At 29.6% G+C, this 17961-nt stretch overlaps 1 protein-coding gene across 2 annotated transcripts in view; it reads right to left on the bottom strand.

Moving 5' to 3' along the window:
• Window positions 1-17961, bottom strand: part of LOC148284927 (CD151 antigen-like) — a 486275-nt gene that overhangs the window by 42069 nt on the left and 426245 nt on the right. For both annotated transcript variants that reach the window (XM_088233027.1, XM_088233038.1), the window contains one exon: window positions 7590-7781. In XM_088233027.1, coding sequence (XP_088089153.1) covers window positions 7590-7781 — 192 coding nt within the window. The remainder of the gene's footprint in view (window positions 1-7589; window positions 7782-17961) is intronic.

Raw genomic sequence — 17961 nt, 5'->3', positions numbered from 1 at the left:
TAAAATCTCATCTATTTTTTTATTTCCTGATAACGATCCGGATATTTCGCAATTCTGATGACTGGAGTTCGAATAAACGGAGTTCTACTGTATTTTATAATAATTTTATTTGTCGCATACATAATTGTTTCATATAAAACGCCTCGTAAACTATTCAGACCAGTTATGTCGGTTCAGTGAACGTTGTTTCACGTAGGTTCCTACGTCCAACTAACTTCTGTTGACCGTTTCGGGTAACTAACCACAGAACTGTGAATTTTAATAAACTTTAGTATTCCAACAAAAGCAAACTAATTTAGAAGTGAAGTGTGTTCTTACTCTGGTACAGTACAACAACCCACTTATAGAATAACCAGATGAATTAAACAAAGGGTAGTTATAAAGCCGTAATTTGCTTGTTAACATGCTCCTAAAATCACATTAATACAATTTGTTTGAAATTTTCAACGTCTATTTTATCATTATCACACCCTTATCCGCACCTAATAATAGGTAGGGCAGAGCTTTCGTAAAATTCATGCTGAGTATTTAGATCGACACGGGAAGATAAGGTGATCAGTCTTACTTTTCAAAGACAACAGCTGGAGGCGCGATGCAGAAGCTTGGGTGAAGATCTATGCGACATCCCATCGGTGATAGGTAATAAAGAACTCACACGAGAGGTAGTATTATACATGATCAATATAGTGCAGGCTATTGGTAAAATAAACCAAAGTAGGGAAGAAAATGCCGAACACTCCTCTAGTGGAACGGAAGGCCTGTTGACTACTGCCAACAGGCCGGCTTCTCCTGAAGAGTTTTGAGTGGTTTCCTCTCCACATAAGCAAATGCTGAGAAGTTCCTGATTGGCCCACATTAGTATATCCCTCCTGATCTCAACAGTTTAGATCAATTTAAAGAAATTTAATTGCAGAAAAATCCACTTTTGAAATATAAACCTTGTATATTATAAGCAAGGTAAATAATAAAGCAACTCCTATATAAAAAAAAATAAAAAAAAAGTCTTACTTTTCAAGAGCCAATAAAATATGGCAGTGTAATTCCCCTTTTAAACTTTTTTTTTTTAAAAGCCAATCTTTAGGCTTATGAGAGCCCTAATAGATTGAAATTAATGATGTATACTAGTATAAATTAACTTAACCTCAACAATTTTAGAATAAATTTAAATGTACAATAGGTTTAGTCATGTCGCGGTCTAGGCAGACATGGCAAGTGTGTCATCTCAAGGCGGGAGTGATAACACCGCTCGTTTCATGAATGCTTGCCTTTGCTGTAGGAACTCACCAACAGTACCTATTGTTCAGTTAGATTTTGCTAATCGCTCTGAGGATCTTTGGCAGAGGGGACTAGAATTTGACGTTGGTTCTAAAATTTCAAGTTTCGGTGAGGTACATTAAGGTTAATCTGAGCAAGGATATCACGGGCATCTGTATAGTTAGATATTATTTTGTGAAAGAATATTAAACCAGCAAAAAACCTAAGATATAAAAAGTTTACATATTTACTAGGCTTCTATTATAAGATAGTCTTTTTAAATATTTTTTTATATGGGAGTTACTTATTTTTTGCCTCGCTTATTATGTACAAGGCTTATATTAACTGCAAAAAATATATTCCTTCTAATTTCTCTGACTATAGTGTAAGGATCTGATGAGATAATCGGCTGTGGCCTTGTTGAGGAACTTCTCCGCATTTGCTTTAAGAAGAGGAAACCACAGAAAACTCATTCAGGAGAAGCCGGACTGTTGACAAGCATCAACAGACCTTCAGCATAAATGTTCATAGAAGCAGAGAGAGAGGGGAGGAAAGAAAAGCTAGAGCAATGCAATGTCTTCTTTCCTTATATACTTTTTAATCACACATATATTTATTTTTTTATATAAATATATTTTTTAAATTTAATTATTTTTTTCCCTCTCCTCCTGCATTCATAATAAATGAATGTGAAAACTGTAATTGGTCTTACCTTGTTTAAATTTTTCTTTTTTGTACCTTGTATTTATATAAAGACTATATGAATTCCTTAATAAATAAATAATAACCTTTAACATTTTGTTTTAATTTTTAATGCTCATTTTTAAATTTGGAAAAAAATAGACAAAACTTATGTTTACATCTTATATTCCACCATTGTGTTTATATTTAAAAATCCATAACTCTTCAATTTAATATTTCATCAAATATTTTACAGCAAAAACTTCCATTACCCGTTGCGTTAATTAGTGAACTCCCCTTATTGTTCGCTCCCAGAATCATTTTTCAAAAGAGCTTATATTAATATTCACCCGGGTAAAAAATAGCCTGAGCTCTTTAAATTACACCAAACGTCCTCCACGTAATAAGAAATTTTCCGTAAAATAACGCGCCCCTGTCTGGCAACAGGTTATAACGCTCATAACTCCACATGATTAAGCATTAAACAAGGAAACTATTTAATAAGAAAATACTAGAATCCTGAAAACATACGCCCCTTGTAAATGCTTAACACAAATAAACGTATTTCAGTAAAAAGGCTGAAAGCTGAGTTTAGAATAAACAAAATTATTTATAAAAAAATACTGATATAAATAAGTACACGAATTAATACCCAAGTAAAAAAATAAGAAAAAAATGAAAAATGTAGCAAAAAATTAAAAAATTGTTAAGTAAAACGTAGTAGCGTTTGGACTGAGGTTCAATTGCACTGGCTACGTTTTCCACAGAGGGTGGAATACAAACTCTGTTGGCTTATGTATAAGTCACTGCACAACTCTGCTCCAGAATATCTAAGGGAACTCTTTATTCCAGATGAACTAGCTGACAGACGTCTTACGCTTAGATCAGCTACATCTACGTCGAAAGGAAAAGTTATTATACCTCTACGCAAACAGCGCACTAAATTCGGCGAACGTGCATTTGCGGTCGCAGGCCCTACGGCATGGAATGCTCTCCCAGCAGAAATCCAAAACTGTGAGAGTGAAGTGATGTTTCGGAAGAAACTTAAAACCCATTTGTTCTCTAAATCATTTGAATAAACTCTTAGCATGTGGTGGAAAAGTAGTATGAAAAAGTACATCATTTTTCTTAAATTAAATAGTTAAAGTTAAAATTAAATTTATATCTTTATATAATCACTTTGTAAAGCGCCCTTGAGGTATTATATTACGAAAATGGCGCCATATAAGTTATCCATAATTATTATTATTATTATTCAAATCTTACTCTACCACAACTCAATTCCTATTTTTCCAGCAAAAGTAATTTACAACTTTTAGAAAATGGTCTTAAAATTTAAATATTGTGGTAATACGTAATAAAATAGCAAATCAGACGCTTGAAATAAACAATAATGTCCTTATGGCGGTTTTAACATTTGACGCTAAGGTGTTGATAGTGATAAAAAAATGCATACCAATAAAATTTATTTTTTTTTCGTTCAGCAATGAGGAATTTTATTGGTTTGAAAAAAAAATATTTAATGGTTCATTATCAAACAAAACCAAAAAAAATAATTAATTCATCACTATTACAATCACAGCACATAATTGATTGGCTATTCCAGCGGTCCTAAAAGGTGTTCCGCGGAACCTTGGGGTTCAGTGGAAGGGTCACAGGTGCTCCGAGAGTTAGGGCCTATTACAAGTAAAACTGAGAAAAAATTTCATTCTTCACGTTAAATATGTGTAGTAAATTTTTTTATTAAAATTCTGTCTTTTTTTTCGAGTCGAACATTACCACGCGCAAACAATAAGGTATCACGGGTCATACATATAAAATTTTTATTGATTTTCTTTTTTATTGTCGAGATGGAGTTCCGCCAAAAAAAGTAGATCAATAAGGGTTCTTTAGCCAAAAAAAAATGAAAACCGCTGGGCAATTCTAAACACGAGTTCATCTGAACCCGTGACGTTTCAAAGAAATTAGACTTATTTAATTTATCTTTAAATCAATTAAAATCATTACTTTTTAATCACTTCTTTTCCAAATTATAAAAATGTACTAAGTATTATATTTGTTTTACTGTTTATGCTATGATACATCGTCTCTGTTACTTCAATTCTTTTTTATATAAACCCTTTATTTAATGTTAATTTGCTGCATGCCTATGTTATAATTTCTTATTAATTTTTTCTTTATAATTTCACTATTTTCTGCCGATTATATTTCATGTATCTATATTTTTTATACTCTGTTCAGGTGTTTTGTTTTATTGTAATTGATTTTCAATATTATTTTATACTTTGTCAAAGGCGTAAGCCGTCGAAATAAATAAATATTTTTTAAAAAAAATTTCCGACGTTTTCTAGAAATTCAATCGCAGAACAATTAAATGCCCTATTTTTTACCGCGTGAATGAAAGCATTTTTTGTACCCAATTGCCCTTAGCACTGAATTCCCATTTTTTTATGCAACGCTAAGGAGTCTTATGTCCCCAAATGAAATATTTGATGGAGACGAGATTTATTATTTTCAAGGTGAACAGTTCATTTAAACATGAGGAAGTATCGAGTATTTAAAAGAAAAAACCTGCATACAAAATAATGTGCATTTATATGAATAAGTTTGTAAATTTATCAAGCTGAAGAAATTTAATTAAAGCGAGTGAAATTAAATTTCACAAAGATAGAAAAAAGCGAAAAATACGAACGAACAAGCGCATAAAATACGAGTAAAGTTTTTGACTAATTATTTTTTAATTAAAAACATTTTAAATTAATAGTTTTTGACGTTATTTTTCCAGTACCCTGGCATAGTAAAAAAATATAGTTGTAAGTATATAAAATGAACCAGAATTCTGGACAAGCGTTTTCAGCTCGATGGTTGATGAGGGATGATGTAAAGATCCTAAAAAAGGAAATCCGCCAGAGATTAGATCGCCTTGTGGTAAAATACTTAGTGTAGTGCGTTTGCCTTCTATTCGTGATTTTTGAATTCAATTCCCGATGAGGGCGACATGAAAATAATGACTTAAAAGTGGGAATCTTCTTCTTTTTCACATCCGTTCCTAAATGGAGAATGTGGATATCGCCAGTTGCCTCCTTAAAAAACGTTTTAAAAAAAGGCAACTTGGGTTTAGGCTCTCCTGAAGCGTGCGCAGCACATGTTTAAGCCAGGTCCACCACCGCATCCTTAAGACGCTCGTTATAAGAAGCTGCTGCGTCCGTTCTCGGACTTCAATGTTAGTTATAAAATCAAACCACATTATACCTAATATTCCACTCAAGCACTTACTCTCAAAACTCAGAAGTTTGGTGTTCTGAGCTTTGGGTAAGGTGACAAGATTCGCACCCATATAGAAGTACTGGCTTTATACAAGAGTTGAATAATCGGCATTTTGTTTTTACCGAGTATAAACTAGAGTTCCAGACAACACGTATACTTAACTTCTGTACTATCTCTATCTTCCTCAGTATGTTCTACCGACTTGTTATTTCTACGTCATATGATCAAATCCAACCAATGAATGACGCCGAAAATTTAGTTTGCGTTCCTTACATAATAAAAATTTTAAAAAATTCTCATTTCTATTCTAAATAGGCTTCTGTGATAAAAATAAGCCACTTCAAAGTGATTGAAAACTCCAATAAATCCCGATTCAAGCAAAAAATGCTCGCTTGAACATGATTTTCATATGACTTTTGACAAACACCAAGACGGTATGCTTACTTTTCGTCTGCATTTACGTACCGAGTTATTGCAAAGCCGTTTTTTTTTTACATTTTGATACGTACTCTCAGGATATGAGATGGAAAAAATATAAAACTAAATAGATTTTTTATGGTGGCAACGTTTTTGCCGCTAGATGCTCTTAAATGTTTTTTATTATCTGAAACTATTCTCAACTTTACTGGTTGTATTTTTATGTATTCAACATAAGATTTTCTCATGTTAATTGTTTTCTTTTATTTAGATATCCTATGTTTCTTTATACTTTTACTGCTTTTTAAATACTTTATGTTAACTAAATTGTTTAGTTTTAATTATTCTGTTATATTTTATCTTATACACTACATAATTACTGTTCTTTGCTGTGATTATTTCTGTAAAACATTTTTTTGTAAAAGATTAATTAAACGGTTGATGTATAAATAAATGAAAATGTTAAACGGGCAGCATCCAGTTAGTCTAGCAGCTGTATCTAGCCATTCGGATTCAGAACTGACAGTTAAGTCAGAATTTTTTCGATTTCAAAATTTATTTATTTCTCTTTCATATTTTAAACAGGCTTTTAAGAAAAAAATACTGTCCACCTCAGAGAGATAAACAAATTCCTGTCGGTACCTTTCGATGTGCCTACCTCAAAACTTGAAGGGGGGGGGGGGGGGTCGGAAGTGTATCTTTGTAATCGCTGGGGAGAATTTATCTTAAACTATACCGTTATGGTGAAGGTATGACGTCCTTAACTTCACGTTGTAATCGCGGCCCTGGATTGGATTAAAAGCGTTAAAATGATCATTTTGTTTTCATGAATCAAATGACCAATATACGAGGCAATTGGAATGCTAATTTAGGATCCTATAAATCACTGTTTGTTGGTAGAGAAATGATAATGTAATAATATGTTTATAATGAAGTTTTGATATATGTATAATGTATATATATTAATTATGTATCTGAAATATACTCGAATTATTTATTTTGTCAACCATTAGATATACTATAATTGATTATAATTATTAATTTAGTTAAGAGGAAAAGCGATATCACCTTTTTTCATATCCACGTATTCTCATATTTTTTCCTACAAGCGATGATTTTTTATTCTGAAACTCTGTCTAAAAAATAACAAAGTCGTTTTAGTTTTGAGGTGCGGAAAACGGGACAACGAAACGTCGTTTTTTTCTAATAAAAAAGGTTTGACATGCAAATGTCTTTTTTGCACAGTATCGGGGAGGCATCTGCAAGAGAATGACAGGAAAACTTTGTTCGAATACCCATTTATCGAAATTTCCCGTTCTCATAATTTATGTAAACCGAAACAAAAAAAATTGGATGTATATGTACATATTTAATTTATAATTGATATCAAATTTTCGATGGTGTTTATTTAATCTATATACATACATGTACTCAAATAGCAAAGTATTGCCGGGTTCAGTTCGTCAAAAATAAAATTTGATGCATTCGCTGGCGTTTTTAAAAATATCAGAAATCGTTCTTTTACATTCAAAACCTGTAGAGTATTTTTCCAACCTAATAGACACGCTTTCGAAAATACTAAAAATATCAGTAAATTCTTACTTTTATTACCTTTCTAGAATGTTTTATATGAAGGCATTTGAAAAAAGGAAAAGGACCCCCATCGCAAATGCTCGTAAAGTTAAGGGAAATATGAAAGCGATAACATACCAAATATATGACCTGTATCGTAAACTATGCAGTACTAGCCAAGTGAAAAAGATGTATAAATTTTCAATTTTAGACGCTATTTTTTGAGAAGTAAACAGAATTTTTTATTTCACCTTAGTTCTACTAGAGTTTGTATGAATTTCATATTATACGTTGATTGAATTTCAGTAGGTGTAAGAAATTAAGTTGAAATTTATCTACCAACATATTGGATATATTGGTTTACCAAAAATAAGTAATATTTGAAGCATTTTTCTCACCCCAAGAAGCATGGATCTATTCTCTCTCCATAGACCGCAGTAGCCTAAGACTGAGGCTATGGCCGCCAGGGATCCCGCTGCCAGGAGCACATATGCCGCCATGGGGTAGGTGATGGTACTCAGCAGGGACACATACTGGTGCTTTCCTAGGACCGTCCACAGTCCCACGGAGAACACCGCTAGGCCAGCGAACTGTAATAAAAAAACAAAATACCAAGTTACTAATATTTTTTTACACTACTTACTAAGACGCTTAATGAGGTTGTTTGATCATTAGTAAAAGTAATAATTTTTAAATTTTATTTACTTTTTTGTACATAAAAGGATCTTAATAACGGATTTCTATTTTTCTAAATAAATTTTATTTTAAGACTCGTTGATTTAACGTTTACTTTTTTTACTAAAAAAATGTGAGTAGCAACCATATTTGATTGCCGTTTTGATATTTTAATGGCTTTTTAAAAAATATTTTTTTTGTAAACGTGTTACTAAAAATAAAATAATATAACTTTAATTTTAAAGAATTCGAACGATTACAACAATATAAAATATGCTCAAATATTAAAATCTTCATTCTTCTATTAAAATCTTTAATACAATTATAGGGTTATTTAAATGAATTTTTGTACATTTCAATGTTGTGTTTATATGAATTTATTATATTTTTTTGTAATTATTTTAGTTTCTTGTGCTTATTATCTTTACGATGATAGGTTAATTAGATTAATTACGTTTTTTTTTTCTTATTATGTTAACTATGGTAAATAATTAATTTAAGGTATGTTTCATTATACTTATTGTAAACTGTTTCCCTTGGCACGGGACACCCTAGTGAGGGAACATTATTATGTATCAAAAAAATACAAAATTGTGAAAGTATAAATAAATAAATAATAAATAAATAAATAAGAAGTTCACCGGTATTTGAAAAATGGACGACAGTAATAATAAAAAGGAATCCGTTAAAAAGGGTTTATCCACCAGAATGATTTAAGAGTGGAAATGTGAATTAAACTAATTTTAAACAACGTTGGGGTTTGATAACCCCAAAATTGTTTGGAATTAATATTCCAAATGAATTAATGCAAATTGAATTGAATTCTAACAAATCCTTTGCATTATATTATTAAACCTTCATCGTTGCTTTAATTAAAAGTGTATTTGTGACATGCGAGTAATGTGGAGGGAAAATCAAAGTGGTACTGGAACAGTGCAAACAAATGTGGAGAATTCAGTGAAAATACGAAGATGTAATCGTAAAAAATAGAATGAAAAGAGATGTTAATGACATTTAGGCTTTTATTGAATTTTTCGAATAAATTTTAATTAGTTTCAAATAAGGGCGGTATGATTAATTCTCGTTTGAAATTGTCGGATTTTTTTTGTACTGATCTTTTAAAATAAAAGAAATAAAGGGTACAAGGATATAAAGGATAAATAGAAATTTGTACGCGTTTTAACCTAATAATGGCATCTGTCTAGTAAAAAACAGCATTTATCGATATTATTCTTGGCCGATTACCTTTGTTTCCAACCCTTCCCCTGATCCATCCATAAAGTACCTACCTGACATTAAGATAATTGATTGACAAAAGAAATTTGGATTTGGACAATTATTTAAAAAAAGACAATTCAAGACATTGCATACGAATTCTGGAAGCGTCGAGCAGCGTTGTGAAAATTGTAATCTTAAATTGTTCAATAATTTATTGTGAACTTTATAATTCAGTGCGCGATTATTGAAAACATCATCATCGCATCAAATGTAGGTACATTCCCGTGCTCCTTTCCTTGATTAAAATACTCCAACTTTGTACAAAATCGAATGATATTAGTTTTTTTCACTATACAGTCCGCTTTTCGTTAACAGCATCTGAAGGCTGTTCTAATAGTCTTCATTTCTGTTTGGTAAAATTTATTATAAAAGGCTCTTTTTCCAATTTAACAAAAAAATCGTAGAGGGGATAAAAAGGTGGATGTTAGTTAAATACTAGAAGTATATCGAAAATTTAGCATTAATAAAAACCATTTTAGATTACATAAAAGTGTATAGACTATTTATATTTAGCATGTTCTTTTATATTTATAAGTATATTTTGATTTCTTAGGTTTAAAAACTTAAAAACGTTCTGTCTCAAAACATCCGATTTTGACAATCACCATTTTTACTCTGTACCTTTCAAATATAAATTTGTCGTTGGACTTAGGAATGACGTTTTTTTAGTGTGTATTAGCGTACAAAATACTAAATTGTACACAATTTATGTTCTGATACCGTGGAGTTATGGTAACCAGTAAAAAGAAATCCAGAGCATAGATAAAAAAAAAACAAAATACTTGGTATCTCTTAAGGCTTATTTAAAGTTAAATAAATTATTTTAATAATTTGAATTAAAACAAAATGTTTTGAAAATGGTGCGCCTACTGTGTCTAATAGTGTGTCCACTGTTATGGGAAAAATATACATGAAAAATACAATATTTAGCAATCCGACTTATTTGAAAAACGAATATTCCAATAAAGGGCATAGAATCCCTGCCAGAGCAGTAGAGAGAAATTTCAAATATTCAGTTCGTATAATAATACAGTTTCATTTTTCTACACAGTTTTTTGCGAGTTATTAAACAGAAAATATTGGAAAATCCACGAAACAGATTTTATCAATTGCCTCTTTTTGCCTCCATGTTTTAATTTAAAAGATGGATATAATAAACACAATATCTTGATGAATGTGCCGTTATTACAAGCAATATACTTTGTACTTTAACTAAGAATCTACAATATTTCAGTGGAAGTGAAGTGAAAAATGGAAACTCATTTCAAAGATGGAAAATTTCGCTTAGTTAATGACATCGATAAACAAAGATAAATATTTTATTAAGTATAATACAGACGATCCGTTAACATTAATAACTAATGCCATCAAATCAGCGATAAATAATTCAATACAGTTTTTTTGTGCATTTTAAAACGTCGAATAAAAAAATCGAATTAGAAAATTGGCAGTTGTATTGGTAAATAACTAATATTTTAGTATTGTGGCGGGCAACACCAACAGCCGTAAAGTTTACTGCAACGACGCGTAGTTTGCTGCAACTTCAGTCTGCATGATTCTACGTAACACCGCAAATCGAAAGAATTCAGTACCTTTTATTTCTGCTGTTCGTGTCGCCTGGCCGCGAGGTTATCAAAAAATAAAAAAAATATGGATTGTAAATTAAACGTATAAAAACTCGGGGTCACCATTTATAGAATGGATGTGCGGGGGCTGATTTGTAGTTATAATGAGAAAGATATTCCCGAATTACATTACAGTTATTTATTGAGTAAAGTCACATACTGATTACATCCTATATTTCGTACAGAAGGAATTTACAATAGCTAATGATGAAGAGCTCGTGGCCAGGTGACACGAAGAGTTGAGAAAAATTGTACCAAAGTCTTTCGATTAGTGAAATAACGTAGAATCGTGCAGACTGAAGTTGCAGTGAACTACGCATCGCGGACCAAAGTAGGATTCGGGCCCATTAACTTTACAAATCAAATATTTTGAATGTGCGGACGAATTCTCTAGTTGGTAGAATCCAGAACTTATTGTTGATTTACTTATTTGATTTATTTCGCTGTTTTTACAATGCATAGAAGTTTTTCATTTCGGGTCATGACTAGTTAGGAATTTCCTTTGGCTTTTCGTTACGGATCACGCTAAAACAGTTAAAATCAGTATAAATAATAAATAAATAAATATTAATAGATGTAACTAAGATTTCTAAGAATAATAAAAAACGTATTTTGAAGCGTTTTCAAGGAAGTGGAATATCAAAATTCAATAAATTTAATGATATTAATATAAGTTTTAGCTCTTTTACTTCACATTTATAAACAAATGGAAAAAGTTAAAGAACACACCCTAATTGAAAAACGAAAATAATTGGAAATATTTCACAGTTCATAAAATGAAAAGTAAATCCAGCCAACGCAAGTCGTAAGGCCTATAAATTCATAGACCTCCAATATTCCTTTTCTTAAAAATATATGCGTTGTATATGCGCCAACTAACAATTTTAAACACTTCACAATACCTAGAAATTGCGAGCAATATAACTTTATTTATTTATGCTTTATTGAGTTCATTCATAAAATCTTAAGAACTAATATAAACTTTTAATAACAAAACAATTTTTTATCAAAATTTCTCATCAAAATTTTTTTTCAAATCAATTTATAATATTCCGAAATTTCTATCTCCTTAATTTCTTCAGGCAACTCATTGTACAGCTTCAATCCTCTGTGCAATAATTTTTGAAATTCTGCTTTTCTCCTCATTGGTAATCTTATCCTTTTTTATCCCCTGTTTCATATGTATGACATTGTTGGTTAAATTTTATTATCGTTTTTATTATAATAATCCCTTTCATTATTTAATGTATAAACATTGCTACATTATATTTTATTGTTCCTTTACTGTAAGCAAGCCAATTTCATTGTGCATTATTTCTACATTATAATACATATTTCTTTTGAGTCGTCCTCATCGCCTTATTTTGAAGAATTTGTATATTTTTAATTTCTCCTTCATTACATAAAAAAATAATGGAACAACAGTAATTTATGTGTGGACATATGACTGTTTTATATATAAAAACACTACTCTTTATATCATACACTTTTAAAGTTATAAACTACTGTAACTGGAACATAATATAAAAATATTGTAAATGAATGCCTCGACACGCATAATGCCCAGTAAAGTGTTCATATAGAAAATAAACAAATCTAAAGTTTTATGTGAAACAAAAAAAAAAAATTTATGTTTTCGGTGTTCACTAATAATACAAAAAATGACAGTATATTTTGTAGATACTGTTTGTTTACCTAATAAAATAAACAAATATACAATATCTATCAAATTTTATTTTGACTTTTTCTACGAATTTCCCAAAAAAAGAAAGCTTCTTTTTTATATTGGTTATTTATGATATACCTTTATATTTAATTTTTTGAAGTAAAATATTACATATTACCTAAATACACGACGGAAAACGGGTTAAAATTGAATTACGAGCACAGCATTCTAACGGATGTAATATTTTCAAATTAGTTTTTTTCTTCGGAGTTATGCAGATATAAGTTTATTGCGATAGCAGGCACATAATTCTAATATCGTTTCGAGAAAGGCTTGCCTGCGTGAAATTATTACACCGCATAACTGTATCATAAGAATAGTCCCTTTTCATACGGCGGAAAATTATTAAATTTTCATATTACATACACAAAACGTTCATTTGGGCGGGATGTTCTATGGACCTTAAAATCATAAATTTACAAAAAATACACATTGCGGTTTCCGTAAACTATAACGAGATTACTAGATATTTTAAGAGCGTGTTCTGATAAAAAGGCACCTGCTTATAAAAATATGAAAATTACGGTTTCTATAATGTTTGTAGAAAATATTTTAAGAATATATAAACGATAATTTAGCGGCTTTCTTGGAACATTACCATGTAGTTAGAAATTATAGGGAGTGATGAAGTTAAAGGATTGTAAGTGAAAAAAATCCGTAAGCAAATCTCATAATGTGCCCTCAGAGATAAAGCGATAGTCTTTTAATTAATACAAAAAAGGGTATCAAAATACGTCGCTTGGTATGCTTAAACTTTTTCCATCAGCCTTAATTAGATTTTTTTTCTGTCTTTAACCAAGTAAAAATCGGGAACTTATTTATTTATTTATTTACTGGCTTATAAAAAGTTTACTACACATTTTTTGAGACATAAGTCCCAACTCCACGGGGACTGAAAATCCTGTGTTGAGTTGAGACGAGTAATTAGTTAACACAGACATCCGAGTACATCACGACAAATATTATATAGGATCAGAAACATTATTATAATTTAAAAAAAAACAATTAATTGCACATTAGATTACATTGAATTTATTTATTTATGACAAAATACGATATATTTTATTTAAATATTTTACATATTACATTACATTTTATTAACAATATATTAAGTTTGTCCAATTTTTTGTAGACAAGGACTGGATTCAACTCCCTGGGGAGTTGTTTATATTAAAATATTACATCAGAGATGAAGAACATTTAAGAAAAGGTAATATGGAAGTCTAGGCATCTACAGGGCTTATAACCTGTCAATGGCTGGTTTAAGTGACCACTTTACACACTGTGTAACATTCACCATTCTGCCTATATTTGAACATCCATATTCCTTCAATTTTTTCATCTGTTGATGAACTTTAACTTCACAAACATCAACAGATGAAAGAATTGAAGCAATATGGATGTTAAAATATAGGCTGAATGGTGAATGTTACACAGTGTGTAAAGTGGCCACTTAAACCAGCCATTGACAGGTCATAAGCAGTGTAGATGCCTAGACTTCCATATTACCTTCTCTTAAATGTTCTTCATCTCTGTTGTAATATTTTAATTACATTTTATTATTTTTATTTTAATTTTATTAATAACAAATACAAATACAATATTACAACTTAATACAATTTTTTACATTAACTAAAGAGTTACGAAAATGTCACATCATTGATCGAATATGAATAACTTGACAAATTGATCTGAATAACAAATGTAAATAGTCTAATATAATTATCTTAGGCGTCATCGTTTGTGCTTAAAAATATATATAAAGTGTACATAAAAATAATAACCCAAATAAAATGAAAGCGAATCAATGTAAAATAAATATTTTAAGCTTTTTCTGTATTTTTCTTACCTTTCTTTCTTCTGGTCATTTTGATTTCTTAAAATTGTGTTTTTTGGGTTAGAGACTTTTGCTTAAACGGTGACGATATGTTTTAGTACGTTAAAATTTCATATTTAGATAATGACTTAAGCTGATTATCATTTAGGTAAATAATAATACAAATCAAAGTAAAAAAATAATATTTAATCTTAAAATAATATTGTAATACGTAATATGCCCTGTATAAAAATACATACAAATATACATACTCTCTTTTCCTTTTTCAGGGACATTAAAATACTGAAATGTTAAATCACCTTTAAAGATCAAGCTTCAAATAATAATAAAAAAATATCGTTTTTATATATTTTACGTCGACCCTGTCAGGAATCGAACTCGTGACCTGAAGCGTGGTATGTGAATGCGCCAACATTACGAGGCAGACGTTTCTCCACCCGATTCCTTTTTCAGGATTTTCACCTTAGAGCAGCAATCGAGTCAAAACAATTGTCCAGGATTCAGGTTTTATTTTACATACATAATTGTTTTCTTCATCCATCCGGACGTCACGGAGATTTATGTACCAAAAAAGTTGTAAATAAAGACAAATGAAAAAAAATATATATACTTAATAATAATAATATTTTCACTTATATTGAGGTTAAGTTTTTGTACATGCATAATAGTTTAATGATGTATGAAATATAATTTATTTCACGTATTTGGTTAAAACGACAATGTTATGTTATTCGTACGTGTTACCGCTCAAACATTTAATTGAATTATTACATTAAATAATATATTATTGAATTAGGCATGATTAATGTAAATTATAATATATGCGGTAATATATTTAAATGTACAGCATGTTAATGGTTAGAAATGTTTCAGATTTCACGTTAATTTTGATTAATTGAGTTAGAACACGGGATAACATGGAAAGGCACCTTGTAAGGGAAGATGGGAGAAGGGGTGGAAACGGATTCGACTCTTTCTTAGCCGAGTTCACCCGGGAGGATGATTTGTTGCAGTTTAAGGGTCAACAGATGTCTAAAAAGGGTGGTATTTTATCATTCCGTTTTTCATATTAACTAAAAAAGGGTTCCTAAGACATCTGCGTTGAAAGGTATGACTGGAATATAAGACTTGAAAAGTTGGCCACCTTGCAAAAAATGGCGTTAAAAATAGTTTAGAACAAACATTATTCAAAAAGACATATCTCAACTAAAAAAATAAAATATTTTTGACAGATGTTTCAAAAGTGATGAACAATTTTTTAGGGAATATGGAAGGACTTTCTATCATTTTCTGATTTAAGGGATTATTTTCCGCGTTGGCGTCGTGTAACCTTCAGGGTCATTTCGGATTTTTTCATTATTTAGAATTTTAAAATAAGCAAAAAATTACGAAAGTAACGATTTTATTATTTATCCGTGAGACGCCAGATAAATTGTCTAATATGGTTTGAAATACGCATTTTTTTATTGACCGAAAATGAGACGTTTCGCGCCCTATGGGGGGTTAACGATACGAATTACGTAACCGCGTCACGCTTGTAGGCTATGTTTGTTAGAAATGCATCGGCGGGCATGACGTTCGACGTGACGCAAACGTTGAGCCGTTTTTTATGAGCTCGTCTTAAAACCCGCAAATTTAAAAGAAAACTTGTTTTTAATACGTTAATAATTGTAATATTAAAAAACAAAAATATCCGCTCTGTGAATTTTTTTTTATATTTTTTTATTTATTTAATTTTACAATACGCATTTACAAAAATTTATACAGGTAAGTACAAACATAGTAAGTATTTATTTTAAAAATAAACAATACTATTTTTTGTATACACGTAGAAACAAAAAAAGCACGCTGCAATGCAAAATAAAAAGAGAAACTTTGCATAGTAAAAAAGAAAAAAACATGGATATAAGAATAATGTTGAGAGTTAAAAAGCAAACTGTTAATAACCTTTAAAGAATTTCAACAATAAAAATATATAATTTAAATATATATATATATATATATACGTATAAAAAAATAATATTAATAAATTAATGTTATAAACCAATAATAAAAATTAGTTTACACTAAGTACATATAAGATAAAAATATAATATATGGTACACAAAAATGTTTGATAAATTAATTTCAGAGATAATAATAATACACATCAAAAACAGTGAAAAAATTGCATAAAAAGAAAGCTTTATTACGATTTTAATAACTAGTTTTAAACAGTGAATTTAAAAACGTTTGAAAATAAGTCATTGTTGTATTAAAAATTTCCATATCACAAGTAAATTTTTGGCTAAGGAATGTAAACGCGGAATCGGAGAGTTTCGTGCATAGTTAGTACCTACGTATGAAATTGCAAACAACTCCGTACTTGTAGTGATTCGATTCAGTATTCGAATTTAATAAGATACCTTATTCTGCTTATAAACTTTTCACATCTCTATATTGTCGTATTTTATTTGTATCCACTCAAAATTCTGCCAATTATCACATTATTGTACAAAAACATTAAGAATTGGTACTAGTAATCTGTTGATTTTTGGTAAAAGTTTTCGTAAAGCTTTAAATATCCTCTGTCGAGTATGCAATAGTATGTATTCTTTCGATTTATATATTCTACCACAAGCATATGTGTTTATTTAGATGAAATCCTTGACGGTTGAATCCAATATTTTTTTACAATGATTTAGACAAAATGCAAATGTGTGTATGAACAATACTTGTAAATAATTCTAACGTATCTTAAAAATACCATAAAATCTAATATTGTCAATAAATAGAAACGATTTGAACATCAGATCAGAGGTCTGAGGTTACATTTGACACAACGCTGTTTCCTTACGTCCACAAACTTAATATATTTGGATTAAACATACGATGAAAATTATATTATAGTTTTTGAAATATGCACTTATGTTATTTTGAATTATTAAATAAATACATATGACAAATTCAGTAAATTAAAAAATAAAATCAAATAAATACACCTATTTAGTAAATTCAAATAAAAATAAACGTATATTATTATTTATTGATTAATTAATTCAAAATCACGCTCGTTTATACATTCATGAACAATATTAAGTTTTTTTAGGCTGTGTTCGTGTTAAGCAATAATAATTAAGAAGAATAAAAAATACGTGGTAAAAAAAAAAATATAAAATGTGATGGAATAAAATTATAATCCAAAAAAATAAAGTAAAAATAATGAATAACAAAATAAAATATAAAAAACATTCAAAGAAGATGACATAAACAATCATCAGATATAAATATTGAAAGATGAATTTTACAAATAAAGGGACATACGTAATCAAAAATACAAAATTATGGTATCTTTAAAATCAATAGAAAATAATACAAAACATAATTGAAATGATAATTATTGAGATATGGTTTATATAGTAAAAAACTAAGGGTGATAAATAATATGCCAAATAACAGTAAGTTTTAAATTAAATAATATAAAAATAAGTGTTGATAAAATGTCAAGATATATAACAAAAAAAGGATGGAAGGAAAGTAAATTTAAGAATATTGTCAATCTCATCCCTATCAATGTGCACCAATAAATTACAAACATTTTTCATAAATACATTAGCACTTAAAGATTTCTTCATGGCTGCCGAAAGATG

This window comes from Micrasema longulum, unplaced genomic scaffold (genome assembly GCF_059751315.1).
Source record: "Micrasema longulum isolate JH-2025_06_02 unplaced genomic scaffold, ASM5975131v1 h1tg000076l, whole genome shotgun sequence".
NCBI lineage: Eukaryota > Metazoa > Arthropoda > Insecta > Trichoptera > Brachycentridae > Micrasema > Micrasema longulum.
Note: the sequence above shows the minus strand (reverse complement) of the source record. Positions and strands in the feature narration are given on the sequence as shown.